Below are 12,659 nucleotides of genomic sequence, written 5' to 3'. Positions count from 1 at the left end.
ACATGCAGCACCCCAGGGAGGCCGGGCGGTGCAGTGGGCCAGGGCACGGTGTGGCGCCCTCCCCAAGGGAAGAGGTTGGAATGTTGGCAGAAGGGACAGGGCGACCCCCTGCTGGGAGGGGGGGCGATGATGGGGGCTCAGGTGCACTGTGGACAGATGTTTCCTGGTGTGGAACTAGAGGGCAGGGGAAGGGCTCCTGGGGGTGGGGGGTGTGTCGGCCGGGGTCTGGCAGCGAGAACCTACATTCACGCTGGGCATGAGCAGTGACCCTCCTGACTCTGCCCGGCTTGCCAGGATCAGGGCCTCTGAGAATGTGGCCAAAGAGGATAGCTGAGGTGCTGGGGCTCTGGACCACAGGAGGAGGAGGACCCGCCCCTCTGGCACAGGTGGGTGTCCCAGGAGGGCCGTGGGGCGGGGGCAGGGACCTGAGCTTTCCTTCCCCGCATCGCCAGAGCTATACTCCTGTGGTCACACAGGTGTGTCAGGTGGCTTTTATTTATTTTATTTTTTTAAAGATTTTATTTATTTGACAGATCACAAGTAGGCAGAGAGGCAGGCAGAGAGAGGAGGAAGCAGACTCCCTGCTGAGCAGAGAGCTGGCCCAATGCGGAGCTCAATCCCAGGACCCTGAGATCATGACCTGAGCTGAAGGCAGAGGCCCAACCCACTGAGCCACCCAGACGCCCTGTTAAATGGTTTTTAATGAGGGACAGCTGGAAGGGCCGGGGCCTGTATGGCAGCGGTGCCCACACCAGCAGAGGGGGCCACCATGGTGACCGCAGGGCGGCATCGGGGCAGGCCACACCTCAGTCAGCAGTGAGCAAAGTGGGCCTCGTCGACATCGCGCAGGTCCAGCCCCGAGACGCCCGGGGGGCTGGCGCAGGTGATGTTGTTGTAGGCGTACACAGGTGGTAGGCCATCGTCGCCCTCCGGCGCCACCTGCACGAAGCGCGGCACGACGCTGGGCTGCTGCAGGGCCAGGGTCCTCAGGGCCCGGAGCGGGCAGCCGCAGTCCCAGGGGTTGCCCTCAAGCCACAGGCGCTCTAGGCCAGGGGTGTGCGGCGTGAAGGTCCGCAGGGAGTTGTTCCGGAGGCTCAGGTAGCGCAGCTGGGGCAGGTCGGCCTCAGGCAGGGCCTCCAGGCAGTTGTGCGACACGTCCAGCCAGAAGACGTGGCGAAGGGGCCGCAGGGTGTCGGCTGCCAGTGCCACCAGCCGATTGCCCGAGAGCAGCAGGTACTCCAGCTTGCCGAGGCCCTGGAACGCCTGGCCCGGCAGGTGCGTGAGCTGGTTGGCCGTGAGGTCCAGCTCCTGCAGCTCGGCCAGCCCGCCCAGGCCCTGCTCGTCCACGGCCACGATGCCGTTGTGCTTGAGGAAGAGGCGGCGCAGCCCTGAGAGGCCTGCGAAGGCGCGCGGCCGGATGCGGCCCAGGCAGCCGCGCTCCAGGTGCAGACTGTGCAGCTTGCCCAGGCCGAGGAAGAGCTGTGGCGGCAGCGTCCGCAGGCAGTTTCCGGACAAGTTCATGACCGCCAGGCTGCGGAGGCCCGCGAAGGCACCTGCCTCGATCTCACGGATCTGGTTGTCGTTGAGCGTCAGCACCTCGAGCTGGCCCAGGCCTTCAAAGGCCCTGTCTGGCAGCTGCCGCAGGCGGTTGTGGCCGAGCTGCAGCTCCTCCAGGAAGTGCAGGTCCTTGAAGGCGCGCGGCCGCAGACTGGCCAGGGCGTTGTGTGACAGGCGCAGGACATGTAGGCCCAGCAGGCCGGGGAAGGTGTCCTCCAGGAGGCTGCTCACGCGGTTGTGCGACAGGTCCAGCCAGCGCAGCGCCTTCATGCCCAGGAAGGCACCGGGGGCCACAGCGGCGATGAGGTTGCGCTCCAGATAGAGCTTTTGCAGCCGCGGCAGCTTGACGAACACGTCGGCCTTGACGCTGCGCAGGGCGTTCCTGCTCAGGTCCAGCTCACGCAGCTCGGCCAGGCCGCGGAAAAGTGGGGGCTGCAGGTAGGTCAGCCTGTTGCCCGCCAGCACTAGCTCGTGCAGGCCGGCCAGGCCGTGGAAGGCGGCGTCAGGCAACACAGCCAGGCTGTTCCAGCCGAGGTTGAGGTCCCAGAGGCCGGCCAGGCCCTGGAAGAGGCCCTCGTCCAGCCGGCCGAGCAGGTTGTTGCCGAGGCCGAGCGAGGCCAGGCCTGGCGTGTGCAGAAAGGTGCGGGCTGCGAGGCCGCGCAGCTGGTTCCGCTCCAGGTGCAGGTGCCGTAGCCGCTGTAGGCCAAGCAGCGCCTCCGGCTCCAGGCTCGCCAGCCCACTGCCCTGCAGGTTGAGGAAGGCCAGGCTGGAGAGGTTCCGGAAGGCGGCTGTGGGGATGGAGGACAGGTTGTTGCCGTCCAGCCACAGGGCCCTGGTGCCGAGCGGGATGCCGTCCGGCAGCTGCGTGAGGTTGCGGGAGCTGCAGAAGACGCTGAGCTGGTCCGCGTAGTCATCATGGCCACAGGTGCACACAGCTGGGCATTGTGGGCTCTCGGTGGCCCCCGGGGCCCCGTTCTCCACTCCCTCCAGGCTGCAGGGGCCCAGCGCCATCCACGAGACTAGCAGCACGGCCAGGACTGGGCCTCCTGCAGGGAGAGGGGCCAGAGGACTTGAGCCCCAGGGCGAGGGCCGCCGCCTGCCCACACACTGCGGCGTGGAACTCGGCGCCCGGACCGCAGCACGTGACCAAGAGAGGCCGGGGTGCTGGCAGCCCAGACAGAGGTAGGGGCTCAGAACTGTGCTCTCCCAGCCTCGTGTGGAAGTAGAGCCCTGGTTAGGACAACCGGGACGTGGTCCGGCTCAGAACTGACAGCCCTTTCCACCCTGCAGGCCCACTGGGGTAGCGACGCACATTCTGGAGAGAACTGCGGGTAGGGGTGCCTGGCTGTTCAGCTGTGTGGCCGTGCGCGTCCCAGCGTGGACACTCAAGTGGGGCTGTGCTGGCAGGTGGGCCGACGGGAGGCCCGAGTGGGGTATGTGCTCCTGCCTTTGAGAGTGGCCAGTGGGTGGGTGGGCGCCACTGCAGTGAGGCTCCTGGGGTGGGGGGCACCCTCCCATGTGCTCCCAGGAGCCATGCCTTGGGTCCAGGAATGTCTCAGCACTTATGCCGGGAGAGGAGCACGGTGCCTGCCTCAGGGCAGATGGGAACTCCGCACCCTCAACTCACCAGCGGTCAGGGGTGTCTCGGGACAGAGGGCACTGGGTCCCACCGCATGACACTCCAAAACCTGTGTCACACACTGGGCTGCCCACCAAGTCGGGGCCCATCTCTGCCCTCAGAGGGTGTGGGCTGTCCAGGCAGGGCCAGAGGCAGTGCAGGAGGCTCCCCACACCCACCTGCACAGGCCGCGCCGGGCCTTTGAGGGGCTGCAGGGACAGCAGTCCAGCCCAGGGAGGGGTCCCCGGGGGTGCCTGAGGGGGACTGGCCCTGGAAGCAGACAGGAGGTGGCTAGAGGGTGTCCGAGGGCACACCCCGAGGCGCCCCTGCGGCGGCACTGGCGCTGTCAGCCCACCCCAAGCTGGGCCCTTGCAGGGCTGCCCCAGGCCTCGGAGGCACAGGGTTGGCTACCCCCAGAGCGAGGGGCTGGGGCCCTGGGCGCTCCTCACCTCCAGTCAGGGCCATCCCGTGTGCAGAACAGACCACAGGTGGGCCACAAGCTGGTGCGTCTGCTGGGGCCGGCCGCTCCTGTCCTCTGATTTCCCCACTGCCGGGGCCGCCAGCGCCCTGTGGCCAGCCCAGCCCAGCCCTGCTGGCCCGATGCCATTAACCCTCTTGAGCCCGGCACCCAGTGTCAGCCCCAAATGCCCAGGACACAGATGGCATAGGGGAGAGGCTGGGGGGCTGCCTTCACCCAAGGCCACCTTCAGGTTTGGCTGGCCCTCTGCCCCTTGTTGGGGGTCCCTTGGGCAGCTGTGGGGGACTTCCCACTCAGCAGACAGCCATGTGGGAGTTAAGTGGGAGATGGGCCTGGCACACTGACCACCCCCCTCCTTCCCCCTGCCCATTTCCTAACAGCCTGGGTGGGGTCCTCATCAGGCCTCCATGGGGCCCTGCCCAGCCTCGGCTTCTGGGACCTCAGGGTCAGCTGGTGTCTGGTCACCCCTCCTCCCCCCATCCTCTTCTAGGAACCCAGGGCAGGGTCCCTGGCCCCCTTGTGTTTGCTTTCCCTAGCGCTGCCCTCTCTGGGAGAGTGGAGGGAGGCCTGGCCTTGGGCGCCGGGTCTTGTGGCTGCAGGACCAACCTCCACCTGCTTTGGGACCCAGGCTGTCCTCCAGAGCTCCCAGCTGACCAGCCTGCTCTTGCACAGGATGGCTGCCCAGAGCCTGGCCTGAGGTCAGTCCCAGGTCAGGCCAGGAAGAAGGCTGACAGCTAGCACGGCCCCTTGCTTCTCAAGCAGGGGGAGCCCTGCGCCCCCTCATCCACCCACCCTGGGCACAGTGGGCACAGCCAGGGGGAGGGGTCCTCAGCAGAGGCCGACAGATGAGGGCACAGCCAGGCTCCCCTCGAGAGGAGGGGCAGGGCTCAGGGAGCCTCGGGAGACTCTCCAGTGTACCTCCTGGCCAGGGGGCAAGTCTGCAGCCCCGCAGAGAGGGCCAGGGGGACCCGCTGCACCCCTCTCCATTCCCCCACTCCTGCCTCACCCATGCCTGGCCCACAGCTCCCGATGCCGGGCGTGGGGGACAGCTTTATCTCTCCATTTATTGAGCTTTGATTGATTTCCAGGTCGGTTCTCAGCCTCTGTTCTGAGAAATTATAGATCCGCCAGAGAATGTGCACGCCCAGAAATTGACCAGGTAAACACGCGTTACCGCAGCCCCAGGTGCCGACTCAGCACGTTCCCGCGAGCCTTGCACAGGGCCAGGGCTGGGAGGGAGGGTGTGCGGAGGGACAGGGCTCTCTCTGTGAACCCGGCTGGGCCTGCATGGCTGCCCCCATAGCAACACCCACACTCCACCCCCGACCCCGGGTCCTTCCCTGCCCTGGCCACTCGGAGCTGGCCATCGAGGCTCTCCACGAGGTGTCTGGTTTCATGTGCTTCCGATCATCGTGTGGATGGGGGTCCCACGTGAGCCCTGGGCCTGGCTGCTCATGTGACACGGGACTCAGGCAGCTCGGACACACAGCCGTCCCCACATCCTCGCTCACCGCCTACTGCCTGTGGGCCCTGTGCCACAGGCCTGTGGGTCCTCTGTGGACTTGCTGGGACCCAGGTGTGTGTCTTCTTTGCAGGTGAGGCTGGACTTCCCGAGCAGTTAGCGGGTCCCCACCTCCTGGCGCCCAGGGGTGCCCTGCCCAGCCCAGCGCCATCCTGTCTGTTCCCAAGCCCCGAAGGTGAGTGGACGCTGGCTTTTATCCTGTGCTTCTCAAACACCAGTGGCACTGCGGCCCCTGAGGCTCGTCAGCCGGAGGATTGTCCTGTCCCATGAAGGGCGTGTATGTCTCTTGCCGATTTCTGGTGATGGGTCAGCCCGATCTATGTTCTTAAAGAAAGTCAGTCTGGATGCAAGTCCTTTCTGGGGCACGGGGGGTGTCCTTCCATCCTGGGGCTCACCTGGCCGCGCTCTCCGTCGTTTTTGGCAAGAGTTCATTGGATTGCAGTTTCCCGAGTCACTCAGCACCGAGCAGGAGTCCTCAGAATGTGGGGGTTTCTGGGCCACTCTCACACGTGGACTTTAATGTGACGCTCTCGAAGCACCGTGGGGCACGTCGGGGGCCGTGCCCACCAGCTTCGAGGTAGACAACGTCTTGGTCCCTCGCGGAGCACGGCTCCCCCCAGAGCAGCTTGGCTCGTGGCCGGTGCCCCGTGTGCGCTCTTCTGGACAGAGCGAGCAGCTCGGCCGCGTCTGGGCCGGAACCAGAGCCCGCGAGAGGTGGACTGTGCTGAGGTCTGTGCGGAACGGACCCCTGCACGCCCCACGTCGTCCTCTGCTCTAGCTCTGACCTGGGGTCGCCCAGTACTGCTGCACGTTTCCGTTCCGATCACCCACAAGGCGTGTAGCTTTCCCGGCTGGCTGCTGCTTTTTGATACGTTTCCCTCCTTGGTCTGCCTCAGTTTTGCTGTCTGGGCTGAGAGCTCCGGAAAGGTGCTGCTGAGTACGACGCCCGCCCCGACAGTCCTCCCCTGTGGCGGTCCCAGTCAGTGCGGTGGGGCTGGCCCAAGAGTGACGCTGGTGTGTCTGCCCGTGGCCGGCGAGCGGGCTTTCTGTGAGCACGTACAGAGCTGTGTCCCGGGGGGGGGGGGGGGTGACAGGGAGAGGCCGCCACTAGCTCCTTCCACCCGCTGAGCGGACCGCCGTGGGGGTGCTTCTGTCCGGGGCTGCCAGGACCTGGTAGCAAGCCTTCAGCTACGGCTCAGTGCGGACGTGGGTTTCCGGCCTCTTGGGCAAATTCTTTGGGGGGAGCTGCTGGCTCGTGTGTTTAGGTGTGACGGTTACGAGACTTTAAGTCACCCCTGCACCCAGCTTGCAGCTCAAGCTCATCCCCCCCCCACCCCCGGCCAGCTGCAGCGACACAGGGGCCTCTCAGCACCCCGGAGAGTGCACACGCCCTGCGCATCCCTAGCCCAGCGGCTCTCAGCGCTGCCTTCCCCGGGGTGCGCTCTCCAAGGTGGGCCGGCTTTTCCCTGGTCTCCTAAGAGTGTGGAGTATCAGGTATAAGATTTGGAAGCATTTTTCCCAGTCTGTGACTCGGCCGTTTTTTAAAAAATGGGGCACGTGGGTGGCTCAGTCAGTGAAGCGTCAGACTTTTGACGTCACCTTGGGTCTCCATCTCTGGGTTGGGGGTTCAAGCCCGGCCTTGGCCTCCACACAGGCCGTAGGGCCTACTTCAAAAAAACAAAGGCGTACGGCCTCCTAGAATGGAGAGGTTGGTTTTGACAAGCTGCCCCGCTGGTTTGGCTTTTCTCTGGCTCAGGCTTTCCACATGCCTCACAGCAGATGACAGCCATCTTCCAATGGAGGGGTGTGGGGCACCTTCCCCTTGACTTAGATCTTCACGAATCTTGAGCTGTTTTCAACGTGGTACTTTCGGAGGATCTTTAGTTTGGTGCTGCCGTGGACGGGACCCTCTTCATTCCATGAACAGCTGTTGCCAGCACGTGGAAATGGAGTGGATTTTGTTTTTCCTAATCTGGTGTCCCAGGACCTGGCCGAATGAACTTGCCAGCGCTGGCTTTGTAGGTGTCTCTGGGTCTCTAGGATTAGCTCCTTGGGGGGTCATCTCATCGGTGGGGGGTCCTCTCATTGGTGAGTAAGGACGGTTCTCCTTTCTCCTTCCCAGCCTGTAGCCATTTCCGTGGCTTCCTGGTGCCTCACAGCGTAGCCAGCACCATGCCAGACCGGCCGCGCCTCGCTCCTGGTTTTAGAGGTGAGCCCCACGGGTCACTGTGATTTCGGAAACTGTGACAGCAAAATGCTCGGGGGGGGCGGGGGCAGCCGTCCTGACCCCTACAGTCACAAACGTGTCCAGACACACAGCAGAAAGGGGCGCAGGCCTAGACAGCGGGACTGCTGTGGGGTTTCCAGGCAGACCCAGTATCATTACAAAGGTCCTTAACAGTAGCAGGGGGGCTCCAGGGGCAGGTGGGGGGCCGGAGGAGGGGGGCTTCACCTACAGCTGCTGGTGTTGGCGTCTACGGGAGGCACGTTGGGAGCCAAGGAACGAGGGCACCTCTGGCAAGAGGACTGGGCTAGGGAGAGGCTCTCTAGGGCCTCCAGGAGGAAGCAGCTCGGTGGCCCAGAGCAGCTGGGGTCTGACTCCTGGCCTCCAGCACCAGCTCGCGGGTGCTTGTTCCTGTGCGGGGAGGAGGGTGGCGCCGTCCCTGGTGACATGTGTTCTGTGTCGGCTGGTGTGACAGTCGGTTTGTCAGCCTCTTGATCTTTCCAAAGAACTAACTTTGGGGTTTTTTTTTTCTATTTTGCTGATTTTCCTTTTTCTTCTGCTTCCTTTGTGTTTTGTTTGCTCTCTTCTCTAGCTTTTTAACTAGAAGCCTCTCCTCCTGCTGTGCAGATGCGTGTCCCACACACGTCGGTGTGCTTTCCATGTCCACTTTCTCTGTCCTGCTTCAGGCGCAGGCGGGTCCTCGCGCAGGGGCCGTGCTGGTTGTCTCTGTGGTCGTCTCTAGTGTGTGCTGGAGCACACGCCGCATCCACGGCTCTGACCGCGTGCTGTCCTGTCCGGACCGCTGTTCTTTCTGGAGGCGGAGGCGTCCAGACCTCACGTGCTGTCAGGAACTCATTCCACTCCAGCAAGCCGACACACTCCCTTTGCTCTGTTAGAACTCACTGTGACTGGTTTTGTGGCTCACCGCGGGTCTGGGCTGGAGAATGCACGCGGGCGGCCTGTTCTGAGCACAGGCGGGTTCTGGGGGCGAGTGCATGCTCTGCGCCTTTGGCGTCCTGGGTGATGGGTCCTCCAGGCCATCTACCGCTCCAGGAGAACGTCAGCCTCCGGGTCTCACGGTGCCTGGCGGCTCAGTCAATGAGGCGTCCAATTCATGGTTTCGGCTCAGGTTGTGATCTTGGGGACGTAAGATTGAGTCCCACCCTGGTCTTCACGCTCTGGGGGGAGTCTGCACCCCTCCCCCAATGTGCTCGCTTGCTCTCTCAATTTTTTTATTTTTACAGATTTTATTTATTTGACAGAGAGAAATCACAAGTAGGCAGAGAGGCAGTTTGTGCGGGGAGGCCCCCCCTGGGCAGAGAGCCTGATACGGGGCTCAATCCTAGGACCCCAAGATCATGACCTGAGCCAAAGACAGAGGCTCTAACCCACTGAGCCACCCAGGCACCCTTCAAATCTTAAATTTCTTTAATTAAAAAAAAAAAGTCTCCAATTCTTGTTATGTAACTTATTTTCCACTCAGTCTCTGAATTACATAATTACTTAGAGGGCCTAGTGTACAGCCGTGTTCTTCCGCAAGGCCCCCCTACCCCTGTTCAGACACAACCATTCCTCGCTCTGACAGAGCCTGTCATGTCAGGGTGAACTTATGAACGTGAGCTGAAAAAATGAGAAACCGCTCTGGGCCAGGGAAGGAGGAGAAAAATCACAGCGCCCTGCCTCCTCGCCCCCACCACACCCCTGCAGCTGGCCACAGTGGGACCCAGATGGGCTTGAGCCTGTGCGGAGTCCTGGGGGCACACAGTGCAGCCCTGCACCAGCCTGTCCTAGACCCCCCCGGGAGCCGCCGCCTCCCAGGCCTCTCTGCTGCTCCGACGTGGGATCGGCGTCCGTAGAAGGTGGTGGACCCAGAGAAGCCTTCTATGGGTCTGCAAAAGGTTTGGGATTACTAGGGGTGCGGGGGTACCCTTGGCTCACTGCTATGACCCTCACTCATAAACAGGACATTCTGAGCGATTTCCTAGTGACACAGGAGCGGGCCCCACGGGGCCAGCATGTGACCCGGAGTGGACGGACCCCGCCCCGCCCAGGAAGACAGGACACAGGCCCGAGGGAGACGCTTTCCAAGAAAACCCCTCTGAAGGCAGCAGGGTCAGGAGTCCGGAGCAAGAGTGGCCAACGCCCAGTCTCTGCACTCGTGCCCGATGGGACAGCGGCCCGCGGCCAGGAGGACACGAGGGAGAGAAACCAGTGGAGCCCCCTTGGCCGCTCTCCGCGCCCCATGCCGGCCGCGCAGGCAAGTCTGCGGCGTGACTGCCCTTGTGGAGACGACAGCCGGAGGAGCGCAGACAGGAGGGACGCCCGGTCCATCGGGAAACATGCGGTTGGACCTCTGGCTTGAGGGTTCGAGCCTCGCGCTAGGTGTGGAGATGACTTCAGATCTTCTTTAAAAAGGAAGAAAACCCTGGGAAGAAAGGCACCTCCCCAAGTGGCTTCAGCTGCTGAAAACCTCAGGTTCGCGCTCGAATTCCCCTTCCTCAGACTCACAAAGCCCAAGCGCCCTAGTCCCTTCCATGTCTGCCGGCGGCGGGCTCGCGCGAGGAGGCGTCTGGCCCGGCTGGCCATGGGAGGCCCGAGCAGTGGCTCGCCAGGAGCGGAACCGCGGGCAGCCCGCTAAGGAGACCGTGTGAGGAGACCCCGTTCCCGTCCGGGGTGACTTCTGGCCACACTTGTATGTCCCCCGCAGGCCTCTCCCACACACTGGCCACCTCCCAGGGTATGTTTCTGGCCTGGACCTACCCTGACCCTCCTCTGCCCACTGCCCCTGACCCTGGGAAGCTTCACGGACACCTCGGCCTCCTGCTGCCCAAACCCAGCCTCACAGGCGTTCTCTGAGCTCCTTTCTGTCTCTCTGCGACCCTGCACTCACGGTACAGATCCCTGGGGCAGGGGTTGGGCTTTCACTCCACTCACGGGCACCCCTCCTCCTGTCCAGTAGCTCACCACAGCCCTCGGAAAACTGCCTGTCAAGGCCCGCTCCGTCTGCCGGCTCCCAGCTTCACGTGAGCGCCAAGGTCCTCCTGTGTCCTGTCCACTGCTCCTCAAGGCTCAGCCACAGCTGTGCCCCAGGGCCTTGGCACTTGCTTTTCTCTCTAGGTATCTGCAAGGCTCACTGCTATGAGCCTTCACTCGTTCACGGCACCACCTCAGCGAGGCCTGCCCAGCCACGACACTGGCTGCTCTTTGCCCGGTTTTCTCCCGTGCTTCCTCCCGACTCGGCTGCCAGGTCCCTCCATCAGGACAGAAGCTCCCCAAGGACAGAGGCTCCTGTTCACATCGAACCCCCAGAGCAGCTCAGCTTCTGCCCAGCAGCCACGCTCAGGTCTGTGAAACCCAGAGGTGGGGACGAAGGCTGCGGGCCTGCTTGCCTCTCCGCAGTGTGCGAAACCCGGGGAGCGAAGTCCCAGCAGTGGGACCACAGAAGGTTCACGGGGGAAACAGAGCTCAGGTGGGAGGAGCAGGTTCCTGGGGAGCGAGGCTGATGGCACTTCGCTGCGCTCCTGATACTGGCCTGACTGAAAAACACACCATTTACGTCCACAGCAGCCAAACTGTGGAAAGCCTAGATGTCCATCGACAGACGAATGGCTGAAGATGTGGTGTCTGTGTACACACGGACGGACGGACACACACACACACCAGAGTATTACGTACCCACCGAAGAAACTAAAGAAAACAAAACCCCGAAATCTTGCCATTTGCACCGACGTGGATGGAACTAGAAGGTATGACGCTGAGTGGAGTATGTCAGTCAGAGAAAGTTCTCACGCAGTCTCCCTGACAGGAGGAACTCGAGCAACAAGACGGGCTCGTGGGGCGGGGAGGGGAAAGTGAAGACGAAACCGGAGAGAGACAAACCGTAAGAGACTCTTCATCTCAGGAAACCAGCGGAGGGTTGCTGGAGGAGAGGGGGTGGGGGGCTGTAGGGGCGGACGTCAGGGGTGGACGTCAGGGAGGGCATGTGCCATGGGGAGTGCGGAGTTGCATGAGACGGATGACTCACACACCTGTGCCCCTGGACCAAATAACACATTCTATGTTAACCATGATAATAAAAAGACGCCACTTACGACCGTGTCAAAGGCTGGAATACCAGGGACGGGATGATCCCAGAGAGCTGGCCTCCAGGGAGTGTCCCCACGGGGAAGGCATCTGCTGTCCGGTGGTCTGTCTGCCCTTTCCCTGGTTCGGGCAGGGGGCCTCCGAGTACTTGGAACTCCCCACAGAGTGCGTGGCAGGGAGAACATGGTTCACAGGCACCCTGCCACACCGGGGTCGACACAAGGGGGACGGTCACATCGCGTACAGGGCCAGTGATCCCAGGGACGATGCAGTGACACTGCATAGCCCCTTGACACAAGCTCAGACATGCCAGGAAGGTGACCCTCTTGTGGTTTACAGAGTGTGCGGCTCAGCACCCTGGGACCCCCAGACCTTGCCTGGGGGTCCTGCTTTGTACCCTTCTCAGTGTTCCAGGAGCTGTCCTGTGAGTGCCTGAGTGAGCGGGGTCGGTGCGGGCATCCGACAGGGTGGCCAGGAGGCCGCGGGGACTCCCCAGTGTGGACCTGTGCAGCCGAGCCACGCCACGCTGCCCCCCAGGGAAGCCCGGGCTGGTTGCTGCTGCCAGAAGCCAGGGCAGTCTGCGGGGACCGACCCCTTCGGCTGCAGGGCCACGCAGACCAGGGAACATAGCAGCAGAGTTGGGTTTCCCAACACAGAGAGCCGTGGGCACTGTGATGCTGGATGAGCAGCGTGTTGGTCACAGCAAGTCCAGAAACCCAGTGCGTCACAGCGTCATTCCCATCCGGCTCTAGCCATAAACATCTACTGTTTATAACAGTAAATTGCAAATGGCCAAGACTCTCCCGAAGAACAAAGCTGGGCTCTGTCCCTTCCCAGAAACGGAGAATGACCCCGTGGCTGTAGGAACACCAGCTGTGGGGCCGTGGGACAGGTCTGGAGCCCTGTGCACTGCTCCCCCGGGGCCCGTACTGCACGCCAGCAAGAGGGACAGATGCCTGGGCCCCCACCCCGGGGGGCAGACTGCTGGCCACCAGCGTGACTGCATCTTCCCAGGAACCACAGATCCAAGGGACAGAAGCGCACACACAACTCCAGGGGCACGGACAGGAAGGCAGCAGAGGAGGGACAGGTGACCTCATACCACGCACTCGACCACAGTTCGGGATTTCTTCAATGGGACGCCAGAGCACGAGGCCAGCAGCCACCTGGGGAACGA

The 12,659-nt window shown here is 62.9% G+C and overlaps 1 protein-coding gene across 1 annotated transcript; it reads right to left on the bottom strand.

The window, feature by feature from the left end:
* Nucleotides 1–475: 475 nt before the first annotated feature.
* Nucleotides 476–4,365, bottom strand: IGFALS (insulin like growth factor binding protein acid labile subunit). The gene is made up of 2 exons (XM_059155389.1): nt 3,625–4,365; nt 476–2,603 (listed from the first exon to the last, which is right to left on the bottom strand). Exons 1-2 carry the CDS (start codon nt 3,638–3,640, stop codon nt 811–813), a joined length of 1,809 nt encoding a protein of 602 aa, XP_059011372.1. The 5' UTR covers nt 3,641–4,365; the 3' UTR covers nt 476–810.
* Between the last annotated feature and the right edge of the window lie 8,294 nt (nt 4,366–12,659).

Source organism: Mustela lutreola, chromosome 17, assembly GCF_030435805.1.
Source record: "Mustela lutreola isolate mMusLut2 chromosome 17, mMusLut2.pri, whole genome shotgun sequence".
Taxonomy (NCBI): Eukaryota; Metazoa; Chordata; class Mammalia; order Carnivora; family Mustelidae; genus Mustela; species Mustela lutreola.
The sequence above is the reverse complement of the archived record's forward strand: the minus strand, read 5'-3'. Positions and strand labels throughout refer to the sequence as shown.